General features: G+C 44.5%; 1 protein-coding gene across 1 annotated transcript; it reads left to right on the top strand.

The window, feature by feature from the left end:
* The first annotated feature begins 748 nt into the window (after window positions 1–748).
* Window positions 749–22,552, top strand: LOC143506809 (uncharacterized). The gene is made up of 3 exons (XM_076996411.1): window positions 749–1,162; window positions 20,454–20,677; window positions 22,262–22,552. The coding sequence occupies exons 2-3, from the start codon at window positions 20,474–20,476 to the stop codon at window positions 22,550–22,552; spliced, it is 495 nt and encodes a 164-aa protein (XP_076852526.1). The 5' UTR covers window positions 749–1,162; window positions 20,454–20,473.
* Window positions 22,553–25,716: the final 3,164 nt, after the last annotated feature.

Raw genomic sequence — 25,716 nt, 5'->3', positions numbered from 1 at the left:
CATAATGTTCTGCAGAATTTGATATAGAAACTGTCAAGTAAACAAATAACAACCGTACACACACACACACACACACACACATACACACACACACACACACACACACACACACACAACTGATATCATCACACCCAACCCATAAGGTTGACATGGTAGTGTATAGTGCCACTCAGTGGTTACACCCCATCAATGTAGTTGATAAAAACTGCTACATGGCAACTACACAACTATGTAGAGGCAAAGGGAGTTTATTTAACAGGAAGTTTTTTTTAGCAGTCTTTAACGTCAATTAAACACCGCTGAGCGCACGGGATACTGTTGGTTATACACTCTGAAATACATTATTTGTATCTTTTTGCTTATCCTTTGGGAGCCGTGACATCATGAGCAAATTACAATAATTCTCATCTTCCGCATATGAACAGATGTCGTCATGGTTGTGTTCCTAGCGCCGACGTCATTTGTGCAATATGTTCGCTAGATCAATTCATATCTTCAGTAGAGCATATATATATATATATATATATATATATATATATATATATATATATATATATATATATATATATATATATATATATATATATATATAGTTACATTGTGTGGCAAAATAAACAACGGACAAGAAATTTTCACCCCTTTGTGCTTGAATTTACAGTCTGACGTCCGTAAAGTCATCATTACGTTAATTATAGGCCTATTAGTCGTGTGCACGTCACTTGTCCACACACGGTGGGAGGTTATCTCTTCAGTGCAGCCGTCTCGATGACAGCGAGGGGCGTTTCGGTAGCATGGCCACACCTGCCCTGTGATGCCCTGGAAAAAGCTGTTGTCCTAAAGATCAGTTCCGGTGACTTCGCAGAAGGAAAGAAGCAAATGTCTCTCGGGTACCACGATTCACGTTTTGACCGGCTTTGATTTGAAATCTCTCCCAACGTGCACAGCGCCGCCCGGCTCAGGTGCTCCCGTTTCTGAGCCCTGGCGTTGCCAGCGCCACAACAGCGCGGATGTAGCACACCGTCTCCGCATCAATACAAGACTGTAGAGCACACGGGAGACTGATAACATGGCGCTGGCAACCACATAACGGTATATCCTCCATGATCATAGTTGAGGAACAAACCACGATTTGGACATGTGAGGACGTTATCGAAGGGAACAGGTATGGGAGCTGTTATTCTGATCCTGCTCGGCGACGAGACGTTTCGTGATTTGATGTTGTTTTGTGCGTAAAATCGCACCGTAACCCTGAAACGCTTAAGCGGAGAGCTTCTCCCACGCACCGGCTTGTCCAGTGAAACAGCACCGTCACTGTCAGGCGGCTCGTCTTGGAGACAGGCGAGGATACACACATGTGGACTGGAGCGCGCATCACGTCCCCGTGACCGCTGTCCTTGGTGTTGAAAGTGGGGGCATCTCTCCGACTAACGTTGTGTTTGTGCTAACGTTTGTAGGCTACAGTAGTCATTTCAGTAAGCAGATGAATACCTTAGAAAAATTGATATTTTGCAACCAAACCCAGTCTTGTTTGGACGTTAAGGACTTCAGACTGGTCATTTAAATCTCGATCGGTGTTTTCATTAACACATCAGATGTACCTCCTATTTAGTTGCTGCTGCAGGTGGGAGAGCAAATCCCAAGTTTTGTAGTGCAGCATATAGAGGGCGATTAAGCGTTAGGAATGAAATCAACTGACACAATGGTTAGGTGGCATTCAGAGGAAAGAAGCTCTGTAATCAGATTATAGACAGACTAAGCGCTGATTTCTTATAGGATCATTTGATACACACGTTCTAATATTTGGACTTTGAATACGGTACAATACAAGTGTAATGACATCACCAAGATCATGATGCTGCTGCTGCTGCTGATAACAATAATCAGGATTATTATTTGTACTTATTAGCAGGATGCTAATGTTTCTACAGGTACTCTGGGCTATGGTAGGCCTAGTTTTGTGTATGTCAAACTTGTGAATTGGGCTGTAGAGAAGAAAGCAACATTTCTACCTCTACTGTTAAAAGTGTGTGTTGAATGAGTCTCAAACGGCTGCTGACTGAAGTACATACTGCACTGTGATACATACTGCACTATGGTACATACTGCACTGTGGTACATACTGCACTATGGTACATACTGCACTGTGGTACATACTGCACTATGGTACATACTGCACTGTGGTACATACTGCACTATGGTACATACTGCACTGTGATACATACTGCACTGTGATACATACTGCACTGTGGTACATATTGCACTGTGATACATACTGCACTGTGGTACATATTGCACTGTGGTACATATTGCACTGTGATACATACTGCACTGTGATACATACTGCACTGTGATACATACTGCACTGTGGTACATATTGCACTGTGGTACATATTGCACTGTGGTACATACTGCACTATGGTACATATTGCACTGTGGTACATACTTCACTATGGTACATACTGCATTGTGGTACATATTGCACTGTGGTACATATTGCACTGTGGTACATACTGCACTATGGTACATACTTCACTATGGTACATACTGCACTGTGGTACATATTGCACTGTGGTACATACTGCACTGTGGTACATACTGCACTGTGGTACATACTGCACTATGGTACATACTGCGCTGTGGTACATACTGCACTATGGTACATATTGCACTGTGGTACATACTGCACTATGGTACATACTGCACTGTGTTACATACTGTGGTACATACTATAGTACATACTGCACGGTGGTACATACTGCACTGTAGTACATACTTCACTATGGTACATACTGCGCTGTGGTACATATTGCACTGTGGTACATACTGCACTGTGGTACATACTGCACTGTGGTACATACTTCACTATGGTACATACTGCGCTGTGGTACTTGCCTCCCTTCATACTAATATGCATGCAGTATTGTTTTGTATGCCCTCACATGCAAACCCAGACAAAGGTTTCTCTACAGAACAGTAAAACAAAAGCGTAATTTTATAGGGAAAGCTGTTTAGTTATATAGTTTAGTTATATATTATTACATTTGACAGATGCATATAACTTGATTCTGGATCTAAATATGAGTTTGCAATAGTCAGCCAGTTTTAAACTAACCTTCTGATGTTCTCACACACCATCCACAGAGCAGCGGGCTTTAAGAGCTAGTGAGCCGTGGGAACCATCATTGCACGGGAAACATTACAACAACAGTTTTGTTATCTACACCTAATCTTGCATTTGTGCCAAACCTTGGATGCCTCCTCAGAGATTTTAAATAGTCCAGAGTCTAAGATATTGATCAGGATGATCCAGAGAGATGCTGTCAGAGGCGGTAATGAGCAGGGAAGCCCTGCAAGGCAGCTGGTAGTTAGTTGAAGGTGAACAGGCGTTATCACGCTGTGTGCTGGGGCACTGTACCAGGCACAGGCCATTTGAAGAGCAGTGAGAGAGAACTGTCATGGTGGCTTAGCCAGTGTTTCCGCGACATTGATGGCGTTAGGTTGTTGAGTTTATTTTGTGATTAACACCGCAAGCTTGTGGAATGCTGTGCAAGACCGGTGGGGGTAGGGGGGATGGTGATTCAAAAAATGTCAAGAGGGTTCAGAGCACAGAACGGTCAGGCTCTGGTAGCCGAGGAAGACTTCAAAGTGGTGAAGTGCGTGGTGTGTGTGGTGCACCGTGGAAAAGCTGACAAGGCCTCCCTTCAATGGGGCAGTGGTGGGATAATCAAAGCCAAATGAAGACATCAACAGGATGTCATGATAATCCTGAAGCGCCAGCACAGCCGTGAGCGTCACAGTCGTTTGTTTGCCTGCTTGAAGAAACATCTGGGCCTTGTGATGGGACTGAATTGCTAGTTTTGCCTCATTTGCGATCTCCCCTTTGGATTCCTTGCAGCCTCATCCCAAATCCATTTCTTATTGCGGTTAGTGGCTGCGGTTTAATGTGGCACCACTTGTACCTAAACCAGGAGAACTTTTTAAGAGTGTAGGTGAATCGAGGGCCATTCGTGGTCCTGCATATTATGTCAAGCACGTTTTCTCTGGGTTAGTACTTGAGAATGAGAACTTGCATGCTGGTGGGTTTGATTTCAACCACTCTACTAATCCACACTTGAGTTAAATGCCAAGATAATGATATACACTGTGATACAAGTATACATTAATGTAGCATTACGCTGTGTCTTTACTAACTGGTTTGAATGTGATTTTTTCACATTTGATTTCTTTGGGACAGTTATGTCATACTCTGTAGTATACTCAGTTTTACTCAGTAATATACTCAGTTGTACTCAGTAGCATATTACAGAAGGTCTTGCTTACATGGATATCAGAAAGTGTTTGTTTTTTACCTATGGTCTGGGCCTACGGTATTGGCCTTTTCTCAATTTAAAGAAGACTGAAGCTAAAACAAAACCATGTTGCCCAGGTATCTGTCAAATACAGCATACAACAATCTGTCCAACGAGCTTATAAGACAAGACCCATTTAGCATGTTTTCTCACTTGAAAAGCTGTGGTTTTAATTCATCTGACAACAGCTAAGCTCACAGAAGTTCCATTTGTTTTGTAGAGTGATATATTTCTGTGCTTCTCAGTCCCAAGCATTGTTGAGTCTGTCAAATAGGCTGTGTTGTAGGTGTAGATATGCAGATGGTTGAATATAAAAAGGTGTAAGGTACACCATTGTACACCGTGGTAATGAGATGTTCGTGGTATAATTAAACAGCTTTTGTTCAGCTCCACACTGAGGTGCCTCCTGCTCTATTAAACCCTGTTAAGAATCAGCTGCTGACAGTTCTGATTCATCTCAGCACCCCAGCTAAAATGTCTTTGGGTATCTGGGTATCTGCTATTAAAGTGGCTTTAGTTTAGGGTAGGGTGTTAATTGTTAATTGTTGTAATATTCATAACATTGTTGTGTACAATTAATCAATTGTAACATTTTGCTGGTAGGCTTGTTAGGGCTTGTTCAAGTTATGGGTTCAGTAACAATACAGAAGCCAGTCATTGATGGACATAAAGTTTGAAAACCCATGATGGCTTCAAGTAAGCTATGACGTCTGTCTGAAGAGCAGAATATCAATATACTTAATTGAGATGATTTGAGGTGAAGACCATGACCTTTTGAAAACCAAAAGTTTACCAAAAAATGACAACAGTGAATTGACTCACAGTTCATGTTTTTGAAACGTGGTTTTAACATCGGCTCCGGAAGCTATGAGCATGCCATGAACATTCTCAGTCAGATGCAAACGTAGATCTCAGAGACACACTAACGGTGGACGACAGGCCAGATGTGCCAAGCCCAGATCCAGATCTATTGGATGTTTGGGGTTGTTTTTGCAACATTTCCCTCCGTCCCTGTGACCTCCATCTCTCTTCTTGCACCTGAAGCACACCATAAACAAAAAAGCCTGAATTGAGTAACACGTCTCATTCTGATGATGGTTGAAACACACTGCTAAGACAGATTAGGTTTGCAAAGTGTAACTGAATCAGTCTTTGGGTTAGGGTTAGGGTTTGATATGGATGGATATTGGTCTGGGAGAAACACAGTGTGCCCACTGGCCGTCCAAATCTGGTTTGATGTTGGTTGCCCTATTTCATTCAATTCTTCTGCTCTCCTTTATCCAATAAAAGTTCTGGAAGAGATGCGTCAGCTCATCATGGCCAGGCCTCTTTATGCTCGGGGAGTGTGTGTGTGTGTGTGTGTGTGTGTGTGTGTGTGTGTGTGTGGGGTTGGGGGCAGATTTGCTCCAGAGCCTGTATTGGGAATTGAGTGTCTAGAAAGCTCTCCAAAATGATGGCTGCACATTTGTCCTGGTGTGTGATGCATTGCCACACTGATGAGTTGAATCTCAGGAGCCGTTGCAGTTGTGCGCTGCCGTCCAGACACTTTGGATGCTCCAAGTCCAGAATGCATTTCGCGAACACTGCAGTGGGCGACAGTTACAGTATGTGTTGCACTGTTATGTTACGCAATGTCTTCAGAGCACAGATTTCAAAATCTTTCTGTGGCGATCTGCCAACATGCTTCTCTAAGAGCAGAGGCATAATAGTGTTTTTGTATTACCCTCAGACATGGGTGCTTCATTTCAAACGCTTATGTGAAATTAGTACATTGGTAAAAATGAGGCTTCAAGCATTTTTGCACAGAATGTACATATATGTACACAGAACAATCATTATGTAATCAATCATGTAATGTAAATATTATAACCCAAGGACAAAAAGTAAAACATGTGACGGTCCCCCAGCATTTTTAGGCAAACACAGATTTAAGGGTTTGGATGACCTCGTATTGCTCAGGTGACCCAGTGACCCAGATCTAGTCATATTTGTGATTATATATCGATTCTTATCAAGCAGCACAGGGTTTTCTTTGCTGTTGCACCTCCTGTATTATTTTAAGGTTTCTGTGTATTTAATGTTGGATTCCCAATCTGGACATGGACGTGGATTTTTGCAGTGCTGAGACTTTGATTATCTTACGTTATATGTAGCATATGTGCAGGTCTTCAATTCTGTATATACAAACTGGTCAGTTTTTTCCTCAGTTGATAGCATGAGGCTGTACACGACGTACACGTGTTTACACGGCTTTGTCTCATGTCTGTCCTTTCCAGAACTTTTTTTTTTGTTTTACCTCATCTAAAGTACTGACACTTGCACAACTCCAAGCAATCTTTTTTAGTAATTTCTAATAGTCTGTTTTCAACAGAATATTTATATAAATGCTAAAGAGTTCCAATATGTAGTATACAATTACTAATGATTTTACTGTTTTTTACATTTCATACATTCAATATCTTCACGTCTATGAGTTCTTCAAGGCAGAAAGCCATCCTCACACTCTCATTGAGCTGTGAGGCTCTTGGTCCTGATGCCTCTGAGACAGTGTGCTGGTCTAAAATTGGAGCACTTCCCTCTTGCCCATCAGCTAGATTAGCCACTCTGATGAGATGAGTACTAATGTGTCAGACCAGAAACCAGTGGGCTTGCATGGAGAGTCATTATCAGTACAGCCTCACTGGGCCCCAGGAGCCATAGCATTAGCATTGTTAGCATTAGCATTGTATTGTCGTGGACACTCGGGCCCAGTGGCTAATGCTCCAAGATTGCATATGTAATATTATTACACAGGACCTGCCAGATGAAAGCATCCGTGCAGATGGGCAGGTGAAGATCAGGGCCTTGATAGGGCAGGATGTAGCCTTCACGTGCTTGACTCCATGGGGTCAGTCACCAGCCAGACTCCACACTAGTCTAGAGTTGCTCTAGAGCCAATAGTGTCTCACCATACTAGAGGGTGAAATGGAAGCTCTTGGGCATAGTGACAGATTAGTAAAATCTTCTTAAAAAAAAAACACTGACAGAAAGCAACGCAAAGACGTTTTTTCATTACGCCAACTGCACATAGACCTCCTGCGTCTCTGATCCAAAGGCACAGTTACTGTTGCAGATGGAATAGAACACTGTGGGTGTAGTTGTGTAGAAAATTCTTCACCACATGTTCCGGCCTGATCACAGATACAGACCTGTGGAGCTATACAAAGCCAAAATGACAGCATTGCCCCTAGCAAGCGGACGTTTTTCACACTGAATCACATTTAATCCTAGTATTATTTATAATGATAACATCTGACATCTGATGCATTCTTAGCTTCCGTTCATTCCCCGGGGAGCTAAATGTGACTAAACTTGGTGTTAGAAATAGTGTGTGAACATATGCTATGCTAACCTACCAATAAAACTAATACCACAGCATTGTACAGATAGTGCTGTAGATATACACACCGGTGCTTCTCCATATTTGTTTGCACTTTCATGACAAGTTTCGCTATAAACCGATAAACTTCATAAGTAGGTGGTAGTTTGATCAGACGATCACTTTGTCGCCTGCATGCTTATAAACAATCCTCATATGAATCTGCATTGTCTTTATTATAGCTCTGCTAATAACGGTGGAGGATTGACTAAATAGTTCACATATGCTTCTCTAGTGCCCTGTGATCTCATCATCAACGTTTAAATGCAAATAAAACACCTAAATCTGCAGTGTACTTGTTTCATTTGTAAGTTTATGACAAATGTGTGTTGCAATATGCTCATACATAATACTAATGTGTTTTGTTTATTTGTTTATTTCCATTGCCCTTCGCATAATGTTGTCATGCATCCAGTAAAACCAGTAACATCAAAACCACAGAAATATGTGCATGATGGTGAAAATCTGAGGGATAGCGGTAGTGTGTAGCATACAGTGTTATTTAGACACTAAACTACAATAGTGAGCACTGTAAACACACATGAGGTTTAGTTGTGAGGCGAAGGAAGAAATGGACGTGTTGTGGACACTCGTGTGCGGTTCAGCATGTGCCTAAATGTGCCTAAACGTGCGGAGGGCATGAGGTGGAGTCTGGGCGAGCATGCTGATTGGCCTGGAGAGGGTGCGCTGTGTTAGCATGCGCTCACTGTGTAAGCCAATCACGTTGAGCAAAGTGAGACTTGACGACCTGCACTCCAGGCTAGGTAACCATGGCAGATGGGTTGTATGCAATTAGACTGTGGTATAATTAGCAGAATGCTAAGGAGAGGGAGAGGAAGAGAAAGATAGGGAGAAAGAGAGTATTGTTCGTGCTGATATAAAGATTGTGATGATGATAATATCGCTAAAGTACATAGAATAATGTTTGTAAAATGTACATAAACTGAATAAAAATAAGTAAATAATAAAAGCATAAAATGAACAGAGGAGGTAGAGAGTAATAACTGGTTAAAATAAAGTACTTAATGAGATGAAAAGGAAATGGTGATTAAAGATACAGTCAACATGGAGAGGAACATGAGTTTGGGGAAACAGAGAAACACTGACTGCTTGAGCAGCACAGAGTCTGTTCCTGTAACTGGTGGTGGAATATTTTGTTAGGGGTTGATCGGGGCAGAGTTCTGTCACTACACATCATGGGCTAGATCCTGCAACTACAACAACTGCAGTAAATGTGGAACACAGTGGAGTCGTTGGCTAAGCTATAAAGCTCACGTTCAGCGATGTCATGAAGGCCTTTGTTGATTCTTTTTTCCCTATAGGAGCAGGTGTAGATTTGTAGGAGCATGTCTAAATTAATTTTTACAGCTCCTTCCCTTGAGCAGGGCCAAAGTGCTTTCTCTGAAATATTTGCTAAGTGCTGAGCTATTTCTCACTCACTTGCCGTGGGGGCCGCAGGGTGGGGGCCACGTTAGGAGAGCGTCATCACGGCAGCAAACATACATGTGGGGGACATGATCATGCAGCCCGGCCAGAGAGTGCTGACATACAGCAGACAGAAATAGCACTAAACTCGATTGACGAGAAAAGCAGAGTGAGGCTTTCATTCCTTTCATTTATTTATGCTGTTTTGCGCTTTCACAGATTCTCCTCTGCTTTCCAGTCGCTGGGATTAAGGCCGTGTGCAGCTTTGTTCTGTCAGATGGAAAAGGGGAACATAGCAAGTGTGGCTATGTGGTTAAGGTCCAGCACAAGATAGCAACATCATTAAGGAGAAACCAGTGGTCATTACACCATAAACGAAGAGGTAGCACTGGTTGGAGATGAAGCTACTGGCCATAGTCTTTTCTCCACACCTCTCTCTCTCCCTCTCTCTCTCTCTCTCTCTCTCTCTCTCTGTCTCACACTCCCTCTCTCCCTCCTGTGTGTAGGCTGTTGATCTGGTACAACACAGAACTCTGTTTTTAAGTTACATAATGCCTTTGGGAAGCTGCCACTAAGTTCTGGTCGCACTGAGCAATTCAGGCAGAGATTAAACAGGCTTGTAGGCAAACACACAGATACATACATACATGTTCAAGCTCTGACTCGTACAGGCAGAAGAGATGCTTTTAACGCACATTAACACTGATCGTCCAGCTGCAGAGGTGAACAGTGGCTTTATAGTAGATGTTACAGTAGATGTTACAGTAGCACTCAGGGCTCTTTTGAGCTTTGCAGACACCCAACAATTGAACTTGTGGATTGTTTATGGGTAAATTAAAACTGTGAATTTAACATTCTAACCTTAGAAATACACCTTCCGGTAAACACTTGTCTCTTTATAGCATTATAATCTTGTGTCAGACTAGTTCACTGATCAGTGAGTGATCTTTTATCATGTTAAAGCTCATATTCAATGAGGATTATATAAAATTATAAAAACGTCTAAACAGAACCAGTCTAATTCCCTGTGTAGGCACAGGTTCTAGACAGCTGTGGTAACCTGCTGAGTCATGCACATGTGTATGTGCATGACTGTGTCTGCATGTTTAAATTAATAATGTATGTGTGCATGCATGTGTGTGCAGAAGAGTGTAAGAGTAAATAGCTTCTCCATAGATGGAGGAGTAAGATGAACTTCTCCACCTTCTCTCGCTCTGAATACTTAATAATGGACTAATGATTATGGGTATTTTTAAGGCTCAAAATACAGCCTATGATTACTGTATATGCACAAGTGCTTGTGTGTGTGCAGGTGTGTGTGTGTGTGTGTGTGTATGCGCGTGCACAGGTGTGTGTGTGTGTGTGTGTGTGTGTGTGTGTGTGTGTGTGTGTGTGTGTGTGTGTGTGTGTGTGTGTGTGTGTGTGTGTGTGTGTGTGTGTGTGTGTGTGTGTGCCCATCAGTGTTTCTGGCTGCTTATATGACCTTGCTTTACACATTAGAAAGATTACTCTCATTATTGGGAAAAATGTTGTTGTGAATGTTACATTTATTTCATACAAATGAGCGCTTGTCCACTGTAGGTCTTCATTGGCCTTTCCTTCACATCCACACAGTTGTCCTGCAGGACTCTCTCTCTGAGTGCGGCTTTCAGCGCAGCTTTATTCCCTGGGCTCTGAGCAGGTCTGGGTGTTTGTCCGTACCCTAGAGAGAAACCACTCAACCTGTCTAAACGGCTCATTTGCTGATCGAGCTCCTTGTTAGCAAAGTGACGGACGCTGCCCAGACGAGACCTCAGGCTGTCGTCACCAGTCCAGCGAGGCCTCGAAAAACCAGGGATGCTGTGTGTTTGTCTAGCGTCATTTCAGCCTTTCGAAATACCATGGTGTACTGAACACAATTTGAAGATAGACAGTGTTGTCTACAGTGTAGGTTGTGTAGACTGTGTAGGCAGTGTAGGTGATGTAAGCTGTGTAGGTGGTGTAGGCTGTGTAGGTGGTGTAGGTTGTGTAGACTGTGTAGGTGGTGTAAGTGGTGTAGGTTGTGTAGACTATGTCAAGGTACTTTTACAAATATTTTGAGCTTTTGATAAAGATGACGTCCCATCCCTCCTGCCTGTGCTGGATGGAAGTGAGTGCGTATGTTGATATGTTAATTGCTATGTGTCCTATGTTATGCGACTAATGTCTAGAGTTACACTGATTATTGTATGCACTCAATGCTGAGTTACAGCCATGAACAATGCCCTGCCCAGAACTCAAGGAAAGAGTGTAACTCTTCTTCACAGTTATAGTACAGCTGTAGCTGTATTCACACCCAAGTGATTAAGTATAAGAAAGTGGAAATCAATGTGAAAAAGCCCAATAAACTATTATGACCCGTGCTTAAATGTTCAGAGCCGTTTATGGTTCTGACTGGGATCTTTGGCCAGTTTATGGTTTAGAACAGACATGTTCAATGCCTGTTCACCAGCGCTGATAGGTCATGCCAGCTGACTTACCTAATGTGGTTCATGACTTTATGAGAGGTCTTTCACATTGTATGGAGTGTTGAGATCATGATGCATACTGGTCAAGTTTGTAAATCTCAGCCTCTAAGATCTGCAGGGTGCTCGCAACATTTTATTGCCTCATGCACAATAATGCCATTTGATTTGGTCTTTGATTGCAACTAACCAAGAAAGATTTTCAGACATGTTGAGAGCATGTTTGAGAGTGATTTGACAAATGACCAAACAACCCCCCATACAAAGGAAGGTAAGCAGACCAGGAAGCATCTCACGTACTTCTGGAGTGACTGGGATGGTTCTCATGTTCCATCTGCAGCACATGTGGGATTGGGGTGGTATCTACAGAGCCAGATGCCCCACAACCCTTGTCCTAATAAGCACGCTACAGCAGGCAGCACTGGCCGTGTGGGTGGGGTTAAAAATAGCTCCCAAACCCAGAAGGGGTGTGGCACCACGACAGCGTTCTTACTGAGCCTGTGAACTGTGCGACGTGCTCCGATCTCTTCTGAAACACGTTCAGTAAGACATTTCTTTTCATTGAGAAGTTTTTTTTTCCACCCAGAACCTTTGGAATAATTCACTGACATAAACGTGGAGTAGGTTTCCCCCGTGGAGCGTTCTTGAACATGCGCAAACCAGTGTGTGTGTGTGTGTGTGTGTGTGTGTGTGTGTGTGTGTGTGTGTGTGTGTGTGTGTGTGTGTGGACTAGAGACAGGTCTGTGTGAACTGACTGTAGCAGCTGTGCCACTCTTTCCTTTCCATAACCCTGTCTCTGTTGGGGGGCTCTGTCTCACACACATACACACACACACACACACACACACACACACACACACAAACACGCATACACACACACACATGCGCACACACACACATCCACACACCACATACACACACACACACACACACACACACACACACACACACACACACACACACACACACACACGCATATGCACGGCTGCATTGCATGAGTAGGTATGTGTGTGAGTGCCCCGCCATGATGTCACAGAACAATGCGATGTATGAGTTGGAATCTTGGCCAAGGGTTTCGTCCAAAGCTCTGAGATTGGGGGTGTCTGGGGTGAAATGGGCAGATGGGGTCGAACAGGGTGAGACGGGGTGAGACTGGGTGAGACGGGGTGAGACGGGGATGCCCTCTGCCCCGGCGTGCTGGACTCGGCCTGTCTGAGCACTGTTTTCTGCTCTTGATTTTGCTGGAGCAGGCGCTCTGGGACCGTGTGAGTGTGAGCAGAGCCCAGAACTGCCTCCCCTGGCACGGAGTCTGATGGGCCTGCAAATGTGATTCGCTTCTCACACTCCAGACAGCATGAAGTTGCTATTGAACACTGCATGGTGATAATTCCAGAGCTGTCAGCTGATTTAAGAGGAACAAAAAAATCTAAAACCAGGTAAGACAGTATGGATGGGGTAGCATATAAATATGCACGTTTATTTCAGATAGGTGTGTTTGATGTAATTCAAAACCTTTGTAAGAATAAAGCAGTTTTTATTTAGGACTGAGCTTTTAAGATAGTGACTATGAGTCATGCGTAATACGAACAGAATTATCTTGCAATTAAACTGTAATTGCACTGTTATTAAATTGCAACATATTTCAATTACCATATGTTGTGCAATAGATTTCAACCAAAACATGTTTACATTTGTTGGATCCTGTGAATACTGTGATTCATCAGATCTTTTGTAGTACTGCAAAAAAAAAACCCAACAAAATATTTATTCTTCAGCTATTTTCTATTATATCAAATCTGTACTGATGAGTATGATTAAAACTGCTGAATTCATTGCTTGTCTATTGGTAACTGGTTTGCAGTGTTCTGAAACAGATTTTCCAGTTTAAAACCAGAGTGTAAATGAGAATCTATTCTGATATCTATTAAGACCAGAGCTACGCAGTGTTGCCAGTTCCACTGGGCTGGCACTCGGTTTTTAGCCTTGCCAAGCAAAGGGCCGTCCATCTCTGGACCTTAAGATAAGATTAGATGTCTGAGAGTGACCTCTAGAAGAAAGTGGGGTGACACCTGATGTGTAATCACTGGAACAATAGTGACATCTGTTTCTCGTTGTTACTTTTCCTCGTATTTTAGTCGTAATTAAAGCCCGGCTTTCATGTGACGCATGCTTGTTGTAAGTGAGTTAAGAATGCTATGTGTACTGAAAGCCCTGCTAAGCCCCGTGAGGCAGGGAGTGTGTGGGGAATGTTTCTCCAGAGCCCATGAGGAGGGACCACCTGTGTGCACAGGGGCCTTAAAATAGGGCCCCGGGCCCAGAGCTGTTAGTAGGGCTCCTGGGGAAGGGCCAGGCCCTGCTGTCCCACGGTGCCCTTGCCCCGCTCCAGGCGAGAAATGTCTGCCATCTCTCACATGGTGACAGATGGCTCGGGGACAAACAGAGCGGTAGGCCCTGTGCATGGCGTACCCTTTCAATGGCAGCGCTCAGCCCGCGTGACTGGACAGCTAGGCTCGCACCGTGTCTTGAGTGTCCCACATTTGCATACGTCTTCCTGATGACGCATGACACAGCAAGACCTGTTTCCGTCAACTATATTTTTGTGCACTTTCTATTGGTGGTATGCATTGTCATCGTTGCTATTGAAAATTGCAGATGCAAAGTGTTTGCAGGTTGCAGGTGCAGATTGCAGGTGACGGCATCCAAGTCAGAGACGACTTTATGACGTGCATTTTTACGTTTGACTACATTTAAATGTTTTTATGAGGTGGGTTTAGGAGTAAGCTAATGTGACCTGGAATGACCTTTTAAATGACCTATTAAATTGCAGCTATGGCAGTCTGCATGAACTGTACTTCATTCTGTAATAGTGTGGCATCTGTGTGTCTTTGCATTTCTGTTTGCATATGGTTGGATTGATTTTCAGGCAAGGCATGAAAAACGTGCACTCTCTACACACCCACATGATGCACTCTCTACACACCCACATGATGCACTCTCTACACACCCACATGATGCACTCTCTACACACCCACATGATGCACTCTCTACACACCCACACGATGCACTCTCTACACACCCACATGATGCACTCTCTACACACCCACATGCTGCACTCTCTACACACCCACACGATGCACTCTCTACACACCCACACTATGCACTCTCTACACACCCACATGATGCACTCTCTACACACCCACATGCTTTTCCCCATTAAGCCCTTTCTGTGTAATCCCATTCCCAGGACATCACTGTTCATCTAGGTCATAGGTCTCATCTTCACACGCTTCCCTCTGCTCACAATCCACCGCAATCCCTGAAACGGCAATGCAGCTTGAGCAGTGTGAGCCCAGCACGCTGGTGCCTTCAGACACTTTGAGTGCCCAAGTCAGGACAGATTATGTGGGATATGTATGTCACGTATGTGCAGTAAGTTTTGGTACACACAGTCACATAGTTTAAGCATATTTTAGTAGAACGATGCATGATCAGAGTCAAACCATTACTTACTGTGCCTTACTGTTATTGAGTTTGTTAAGTTGCTATGTATAAACTGATGTCATGAATTGTGTCATCAAGGATCTTATAGTGTGTCTCCAAGATGTCTAGACAGGGCCTCTAGACAACAAGCTTCTATATTATAAACTACATACACTATCAGCCAAAAGGTCTGTTTATTTTTATTATCATTTAATTATTTTTATAGTAATTAAATTATTAATATTTAATTATCATTATATTAATAATATTGTTATTATTATTTTACAAACCGGATTCCAAAAAAGTTGGGACACTAAACAAATTGTGAATAAAAACTCAATATTTTATTTGTAATAGAACATAGATGACGGATCAAAAGTTTAATTTGAGTAAATGTAACATTTTAAAGGAAAAATATGTTGATTCAAAATTTCACAGTGTCAACAAATCCCAAAAAAAGTTGGACAGGTAGCAAGGAAAAAGGAAATTGAGCATATAACGAAGAGCTGGAAGACCAATTAACACTAATTAGGTCAATTGACAACATGATTGGGTATAAAAAGAGCTTCTCAGAGACTTTTAAGTTATCCTCATCAACCGTGCATAACATCATCAAAGGATTCAGAGAATCTGAAAAGTCGCTGTGCGTAAGGGTCAAGGCCGCAAAACTCTACTGGATGCACTTAAACGTCTCTGGGCCCTTAAACGTCACTGCACCTCAAACAGGAATGCCACTGTCAAGGAAATAACAGAATGGGCTCAGGAATACTTCCAGACAGCATTGTCAGTGAACACAATCTACCGTGTCATCCGCCATTGCCAGCTGAAATTACAATGCAAAGAGGAAGCCATTTCTAAGCAAACTCCACAAGCTCAGACGTTTGCACTGGACCAGGGGTCATTTAAAATGGAGTGTGGCAAAATGGAAGACTGTTCTGTGGTCAGATCAGTCAGGATTTGAAGTTCCTTATGGAACACTGGGACGCCATGTCATCCGGACCAGAGAGGACAAGGATAACCCAAGTTGTTACGCTCCGTTCAAAAGCCTGCATCACTGATGGTATGGGGTTGCACGAGTGCTTGTGGCATGGGCAGCTTGCATGTCTGGAAAGGCACCATTAAAGCAGAGAACTATGTTCAGGTTCTAGAACAACATATGCTCCCATCTAGACGTCATCACTTTCAGGGAAGAAAACAAGATAATGCCAGACCATATTCTGCAGCAATCATAACCTCATGGCTACGTAGGAGAAGGATCCGGGTACTGAAATGTCCAGCCTGCAGTCCAGATCTTTCACTTATTCACGCTATTTTCCATGACAACGCTGGGCAGGGCCATCTTGGTTGACTTTGTGTTAGAACTTCCGGTGCTACGGATACGCTGATACCAATTACAAGCAAAACGACAACAAACACAAAATGACTAGCATAATATGTTCAGTTAGAGGGTGTCACAATAATTGGAAGAAGAGGAAAACTTGGCTTGACCAACAGTGTTACGAACACAGCTCGAAAAGATCTGAGTGTTGTGTTGCACCTTATAACTTATATCCACCGCCTTCCAAAGAAGAGGACCTGCGTCTAAGGCTGAAGGCGCTAAATTTAAAACATCCACCCAAACGTCCATACGTCTGCTCTTATCATTTTGTGGAGGGGAAACCAACACCAGATCATCCTTATCCCGAGAAATGGCTCGGTTATGAAGCTCCGATGAAGCAAACGCGTCGGGTGCTTGTGAGGCTATCAGATAAGTAACTATTTTATAATCAGTGGCCACATCTTTCCCTTACATTCATTTTGTAATTTTAAGAAGACAAGAATGCCTATTTTATGAAAAAAAATCATTAAAATGTAGTAGTGTACACTAATGCAAAAATAGCTGACCGGAAGTTCTAACACAAAGGCGGAAGAAACACACACTTGAAAGTGGGCGTGGCAAAATACGGTGAATAGAGAACATTTGGTGCATCATAAAGAGGAAGGTGTGACAAAGAAGGCCCAAGATGATTGAACAGTTAGAGGCCTGAATTAGACATGAATGGGAGAGCGTTCCTATTTCTAAACTTGAGAAACTGTCTCCTCTGTCCCCAGACGTCTGTTGAGTGTTGTGAGAAGAAGGGGGGACGCCACACAGTGGTAAAAATAGCGTTGTCCCAACTTTTTTGGGATTTGTTGACGCCATGAAATTTTGAAACAACATATTTTCCCCTTAAAATGATACATTCTCTCAGTTTCAACTTTTTGATCTGTGATTTGTGTTCTATTCTGAATAAAATATTAGATGTTGGCACCTCCACATCATTGCATTTAGTTTTTATTCCCAATTTGTTTAGTGTCCCAACTTTTTTGGAATCCGGTTTGTATTATTATAGCACCTATGAGGCTTTTCCATCAGTTCTGAAGACATTCTCACATATGCAGAGACCTTGTAGAGTGAGGAACTCAAGTTCTGAAAAAAAAAACAGTTTGCTGAGGGTGCATTAAAAAAAATAATAATAAAAAAAAGAACATACACTGTCAAGTGTCTCCAAACTAATACTGATTAGTAGTGTGTTATTAGTCATTATGTATATTAATAATGACATCTGAATAAGAAAAAAGGCTTTGTGAACTCCAGGAATGGTTTATTACGATATATGTCAGTATATCTATAACCTTTACATGGTGGAAGTCTCATAGTCTCATAGTCAGTAGTGCAGGGGCCACTGTGAGGGTCTGTTCACTTCACTCTGTCATGTAAGCAGACACCACAGTACAGGGGGACTGGTCTTCACTGCTGATCCTTTTCTAATACTTAGATTGAGGTGAGGTGTGTGGTGAGGGGTGAGGTGAGGGGTGAGGTGAGGTGTGTGGTGAGGGGTGAGGTGGGGTGTGTGGTGGGGTGTGTGGTGAGGTGGGGCGAGGTGTGTGGTGAGGGGTGAGGTGTGTGGTGAGGGGTGAGGTGAGGTGTGAGGTGAGGGGTGAGGTGAAGGGAGATGTGTGGTGAGGGGTGAGGTGAGATGTGTGGTGAGGTGAGTTGTGAGGTGAAGGGAGATGTGTGGTGAGGTGAGGTGTGAGGTGAGATGTGTGGTGAGGGGTGAGGTGAGGTATGTGGTGAGGGGTGAGGTGAGATGTGTGGTGAGGTGAGTTGTGAGGTGAAGGGAGATGTGTGGTGAGGTGAGGTGTGTGGTGAGGTGAGGTGTGTGGTGAGGGGTGAGGTGGGGTATGTGGTGAGGGGTGAGGTGAGTTGTGAGGTGAAGGGAGATGTGTGGTGACGTGAGGTGTGTGGTTAGGTGAGGGGTGAGGTGAGGGGTGAGGTGTGTGGTGAGGGGTGAGGTGGGGTGTGTGGTGGGGTGTGTGGTTAGGTGAGGTGTGAGGTGAGGGGTGAGGTGTGTGGTGAGGGGTGAGGTGAGGTGTGAGGTGAGGGGTGAGGTGAAGGGAGATGTGTGGTGAGGGGTGAGGTGAGATGTGTGGTGAGGTGAGTTGTGAGGTGAAGAGAGATGTGTGGTGAGGTGAGGGGTGAGGTGAGGTGTGTGGTGAGATGTGGTGAGGGGTGAGGTGAAGGGAGATGTGTGGTGACGTGAGGTGTGTGGTTAGGTGAGGTGTGAGGTGAGGTGTGTGGTGAGATGTGTGGTGAGGTGAGTTGTGAGGTGAAGGGAGATGTGTGGTGAGGTGAGGGGTGAGGTGAGTTGTGAGGTGAAGGGAGATGTGTGTGGTTAGGTGAGGTGTGAGGTGAGGGATGAGGTGAGGTGTGTGGTGAGGTGTGAGGTGAGTTGTGAGGTGAAGGGAGATGTGTGGTGACGTGAGGTGTGTGGTTAGGTGAGGAGAGGTGTTTGATACAGCGGCGGCAGCAGGACAGTGATGGGGAGCTGATGAAGACTTGAGGAACACTGTGATATTATCTGGTGTCACTTTGAGCAGATATGTGGGCGTGTGATTTTACGAAAGGACGATGTACGTATGCAAACAGCAAAACTAACAACGACAGGATGAAGGCGGGGGACGGGCCGCTCCTGAGATCCCTCTGGAAACTTCTCTTTCTAGCCCTGACAGGAAGAGATCTGATCTTCCTCAGGTTCCAGTCTGAGCGCCTGGTCTGTGTGCAGCAGCACAGGCCCCGCCTGCTTCCTCCTGCCCTGCACACCTGTTCCCCATTACAGCGCAGTCACACTCCATTTACACTCCTAGACTCACCAGATGTGTGTTTTGCAAAGCACCGCTGGCCGTACGAGTCTCAGGTATTTTGTTTGTGATAAATTTTCCTAGCGATCTGTTCATCTCATTAGCCGAGATTAGCCTGCCTGAGTTTACTCACAATTAGTTGTTTCCATTGGACCTCTCTAGTAGGCTGCATGTTGGTGTTTGGGTGACCGTAATGTACAGTACAGACCTCCCTCCGCACCTGTAGCGTGGTCCTCTCCAGACACCACGTCCCTCCCAGCTCTCCTCTCTCCCGTTTGAACACACCACTGCCCTGGAGGCACACTGAGTCAGATGAACGAGGAAGAGTCCATTAATCAGCTGGATGAATTTCTGTGTTATTCTTCGCGTTCTTCTTGCCTCAGGAGCTGACGACTCTGTCCGTGCTCTCGGGTCGCTGCGGAAACACCGCTGAGTGTCGCTCACGTCTGCGTGTGGTTTTATGCAGTTGTACCAGTGCTAGTGGGTGCAGGACAGGACTGAATGGAACAGACACACACACACACACACACACACACACACACACACACACACACACACACACACACACACACATATATACAAGAGACTGTTCTTCTGTACATGTATCAGTGCAGCTGGCAGTGTGTGGTTCAGCCTGGCACCACGTAGGACCCTGCCGGTCCTGCCGGTCCACTGAAGGGCGTCATTGTTTCCCAAAGTGACGGTGGCCAACAGAAGCGGGGCAGTTGTACACGGAGACCAATTCAGCAGCGGTGGTACAAAGGGCTTGACGAGCAGCCAGAGGCTATCGGGCCAAGCTCTTCAGTTCTGCAGGCCTCTGATCCATATTTATTCTCATAATAATATACGCATTGATCTGCAGTGCCTTTTAAGGGGGAATACATTTATTTTATTGTCAGCTATACACCCACTGCTGTTATGATACAAAAAGTTCTTATCTTTCTTATTTATATGTTTATATATCAAATGTCAGTTTTCTGATTTTATATCATAGAAATACCTAAACTAACTGTAGTACGATAACAAGACACTGTGTGTAAGCATGAGCAACACATGAAAATATTTTGCTATTGTACTTACTATTTACTGGTCTGTGTGTGCGTATGTGTGTGTACATGTATGTGTGTGTGTCTCCAGGTTTGTCCAGCTTTTCCAACATGTTTGGAAAGAAGAAGAAGAGGTTGGAGATCTCGGCCCCCTCTAACTTCGAGCACCGTGTGCACACGGGATTCGACCCGCGGGAGCAGAAGTTCACCGGGCTGCCCCAGCAGTGGCAGAGCCTGCTGGCAGACACGGCCAACCGGCCCAAGCCCATGGTGGACCCGTCCTACATCACGCCCATCCAGCTGGCCCCCATGAAGGTACACGTCTCCCGTCGGCTCACTGCTCTGATACCCTCCTCTTCCTCACCCACTGTCACCATGGGCTGATGCAGTATGATGGGGCAAAATAGAGCAGATATTAAAATCTTGCACATATCACATCTAGTCATACCTTTTGTATATATTAAACATGTTTGTAAGTAGCGTAGTGACTGTTCTCCTGTCCTGGATCAGTCAGACTGTTCTGAACAGCTCAGTGATTCCAGTGAATCATGCAGCCACTCTCTTATATTCTCACTGCTGCTCTTATTACCGTGTTTTCAGTTCAGACACATGAGGGTTTTTGCATTTGCTCACAAATCTGAAGAATATTGTGCTTTTTTGTTATGATGTGCAGTGTCTGTGTACTTACACTTGTGAGCGGGACAAAACCATTTACTTTGTGCAGATCCCATGAGTGCCAGCTGGTGTCTGTGTAACACACTCAACACACTCAGCACACTCAGCACATTCAGCACATTCAGCACACCCAGCACACCAACACAATCAACACATTCGGCACACTAACACACTCAACACTTTCAGCACACTCAGCACACTAATGCACTCGGCACGCTAATACAGTCAACACACTCGGCACACTAACACACTCGGCACACTAACACACTCGGCACACTCAGCACACTAACACACTCAGCACACTAACACACTCGGCACACTAACACACTCGGCACACTAACACAATCAACACACTCGGCACATTAACACACTCGGCACACTAACACACTCAGCACACCAACACATATGTTGGGAGGCACCACTGTATTCTAGCATCAAAAGCAACGTTGCCAACAATGATTGTTTCACCACAGCAGTTAATGTGTTTGTTTGTTTTGGACTAATTCAGGAAGACAAACTAGATTTTTCTAAACTTCTCATATGAGGTTCAAGAGAGACTGTACAGTCAGAACCTTTAAACATGACAAACTTTGAGACAGAACACAGATATATATTTTGTTTTCTGATTGTTGTTTTTGAATTATTACATATAACTTCACAACTGTTGCAGACAAGCAAACAGCAACCTCTACTATCTCTTAAGAGATAAAACAGGTCTATATTATCTATAATTTAATCCAGAATACACAATTATACATGTGTGACTTCTCTCATCTAGATTCCCATCCATGAGTTACACATGTGTGGTTTCAAATTAGAAACATATTGTTTTCCTTTCCAGTTGATGAAGCTGGTGTCAATCAAAGTCAAAAAAGGAGACCCTTATAGCACTTAGCCAAGGGGCAGGTGGAGGGCAGGGCCAGACGGGGTGGAGGGGAGGGGCAGGTGGAGGGCAGGGCCAGACGGGGTGGAGGGGAGGGGCAGGTGGGGGGCAGGGCCAGACGGGGTGGAGGGGAGGGGCAGGTGGAGGGCAGGGCCAGACGGGGTGGAGGGCCCCGGCATGAGCGCGGCTGCAGCACTGGCTGTCTGGGGAGGCTGCCATGGCTTTGAAGTTCTCAACAGAGTGGGGGACAAGGAACTGTCAGCTGCAGACTCGCTCAGCTCCGTAGGAGATATCTCTGAAGAGGAGTCAACCAGCTATTAATTCTCTTGCTCTCTTCACAGATATCTCCCAAGAAAGTCCGGCCGTCTGAATCGCCGTTGCGAAAAGTATGCGCCCTCTTTCCTACCCTTTCTGCACTTGTACCTCGTCGGACCACCACACACACCCCCCCTGTGTTTGCCTTCCTGTTCCCGCTGTTGTTTTTCCTGCTTGGTCACATGCATTTTGGCTGGGGGTGTTTGTGCTCGTCTCTACAGTTTTGTGATGACACGTTAGAGAATCTGAGGCCAGGGAATAATGTCCATATGTTTTTAGAATCTCAAAATGCATGCTGGTCCGTTTCATACACATAGTCACAAAATCATTGAGGTCAAATGTCTAGAAACATTTGATGGTCTTTATTGTACTGTGTAGTTATGTAGGATCCATGAAAATACTCGATGTATTCATATGGCTTGCTATAAGCATGTCACATGATGAAACATTGTCATTTGGTAAGATTAAACACCATAACATCATTATTTGGCATGGACCATTACATGGACCTTTTTATGTTAAAGTTTTTATGCTTGTTTCAATGTGCATGCTTTGATATAGCAAGCCATATTACAGAGAACCTAGAGTGGTGAATTTATGGAAACATAAAGGAATGACCACTTAAAGTACAACATACCAATGCTGATTTACAAAAGTATGAATGTAAAGTATGATGTTCAGCTCAACCCTTCTGAAGGATAAACAAGTAATATCTGATGTGTTCAGGAAATATTTTTTGTAACCTTTCCTGTATGGGTCTTTTAATATGTGTTTTAAGACCTTCTAAGCATTTGTTTAATCATGGTTTTTAAGTGATGGAGCAATTACATTTTACAAGAAAGTAAGTAATACAAGTTACTGAATTTAAAAGATTTACTAAATATGCAACTTATTCTAAAATGGACAGGTGTAGTATTTTGTCCAACAGTCATCATAGCGTGGACACTTCCTTGGTCCCACTTTTTTCGTAATGACATATGGGTGAACTGGAACACAACCTATGGGTGGTGGAAAAATGATGAAATCACATTTAGATTCATATTGTAAAAATAAATTAACAGGAATTGTCCTGCATGGGACAAAATCTTTATTAAGTAATATCAAGTAATATCAAAGTGTATACTAATAGGAAGTGCGCTAAAACATGTTGTATTGCACCATCAGGTGTGCAGTGGTTCATGCCATCGAGACTCCTCTCACTCCTTCTCATTTGTACCTCAAGTATTAATACTGCGAGGCTGATTGGAGGCTTGGAGAGTGGGATGAGCTGAGTGTAACAGCTGAATTGTTCGGCGATCCCTCTCGTTGTTTTCATGCCTGTGGCAGTGACGGTTGAGTGACGGTCTCGTTTCACCGCTTGGCAGGAATAGTGCGGTTCTGAGGTACCTGGAGGAGCGGAGAGGGAAGCTGTGGCCAGCGCATGAGCTCTCCGAGCGTTTCCACGCACGGACGAGTCCTCCCCGCCTTCCGCTCCGAGCGTCCCTGCACACGGACGAGTCCTCCCTACATAAGTTTTACTGGCTTTCTTATATGCTGGCAGGGTCAGCAGTGTAAAAGCATTGCACAGTCTTCATGATTACTGAGAATCACAGACCACTGCTATTGTGTCTTGTACGTATTCATCATTGGTGAAGCAAACGGCACAGGGCCATGGCCATAGTCCTTCTGCGTTGTCTTTATCAGGTCCTGGCTATGTACTAACACGGAGACTGGTTTTTGCACCATATTGGCTTTAGACTGTGATTATGTCAGGTATTTGAAAAAGATGTCCGCTTGTAGACACATGTCAGCTAGAGATTTGTGATGTGGTCATAGACCTATCATGTGTTCTACATATATTCCACAAAGAGAATTTAGAGAAGCCCCCTCAGCATTTTAGTCAGGAATACTCTTGTATTGAGGTACTATTCAAGCATCTATAGCATCTATAGCTTCAATAGCTCCTCTGATCAGCCAGACCCAGAAACTGTGATGTTGGAAGCCAAGCTGTGGTACTGGTAACATGATAGGAGACCTCTTTTGCTAACCCGGGGTTGGACAGCAGCTGTGGAGACTTATGTTGCGAGCGGATGGAGGTCCCACGTCGAGAGAATGAGGCATGGGGGGGCGGCAGGGGGGGGCAGAGAGGGAGGGGGGGGGGGGGGTGAGGGGGTTGGGTTGTGGGGGGAGGCAGTGAGGGTGGGGGTGGGGGGGGGGGGGGTGAGGGGGTTGGTTGTGGGGGGAGGCAGTGAGAGCGAGTGGGACAGAGGGCAGCAGGTGCAGATACTCTGCTTGCGCCAGGGAGACGGAGCAGGGCCAGGCGTGTGTGCCGGCTGCAGCTGGATCCTGGGGGAAAGGAGACCCAAAGCCACACAGGTGTGTCATTTACACTGTCAGCACACACACACCACACACACACACACACACACACACACACACACACACACACACACACACACACACACAGAGTACACTGCATCGAGCTGTGGAAATGAAATCCCACAGGTTACAGAAGTACTTTATAGTGTAGCTTAGTGTTTCTACTAGATGTATTGTAGTAATACTAAAACTTTACGATCTCCGCTTGTACAAGTCGACTGGGGTGTGTGCTTTCTCCCCAATCCTTATTTTAGTGTGTGTGAGTGTGAGAGAGAGAGAGAGAGAGAGAGAGAGAGAGAGAGAGAGAGAGAGAGAGAGAGAGAGAGAGAGGAGAGAGAGAGAGAGAGAGAGAGAGAGAGAGAGAGAGAGAGAGAGAGAGAGAGAGAGAGAGAGAGAGAGAGAGAGAGAGAGAGGAGAGAGAGAGGAGAGAGAGAGAGAGAGACTACCAAAGTCAAAAGCCTGGTGTGAGGGCTGTTCTTTGACTTTTCTTGCTGTGTGTTCGCTTCACAGCAGCTAATGTGCAGTGTGGTCGTCCCCTAAACAACAGCAGCGTTTAGTGGAGCAGGAGCTTCTGTATCAAAGCTCTACAGTGATGCTACTCATTAGCACGCTGGGTGGTTGCTGCTATTTATAGGTCACAACTGCCCTTACTTGCATTTGGCAGCGTAGAAGTATAGAAATAAAGCCCTTTCACGTTAGAAAACCTTTTTTTGTAGACATACATTCTCACAAAACATCACAGACAGGCAAACTGGAAATCTTGTGTGAAGAATTAGCATGTTTAGCCTCCGGTCTGTCTCTCTCATTTACTCTAAATCTGTCCGTTTCTGTGTAATCTAACAGGTCATTAAGTACACAGCCACTAATTCACTGTCGGTTGCCTCAGATAAACGCCGTTGAGAGAGCCGTCATACAGCGACCGTTACCTGCCAGGTCCTTCAGTCAGGACGGGCAGTAATCGTGGACTCGTGCAGGTGAAGGCGCGTGTTCCCTGTAGCGCAGGAGTGGGCGGAGCCTGCTGCAGTGTGGCTGTCTGGTCAGAATGCAGAGGATGAGTAGAAGCAGCACCGTGACTCAGGAGAAACGCTCCTCTGCTCCAACCGCTGGAGGAGAGCATTAAAGG

Source organism: Brachyhypopomus gauderio, unplaced genomic scaffold (assembly GCF_052324685.1).
Source record: "Brachyhypopomus gauderio isolate BG-103 unplaced genomic scaffold, BGAUD_0.2 sc517, whole genome shotgun sequence".
NCBI lineage: Eukaryota > Metazoa > Chordata > Actinopteri > Gymnotiformes > Hypopomidae > Brachyhypopomus > Brachyhypopomus gauderio.
This window is presented reverse-complemented; position numbering and strand designations above follow the sequence as displayed.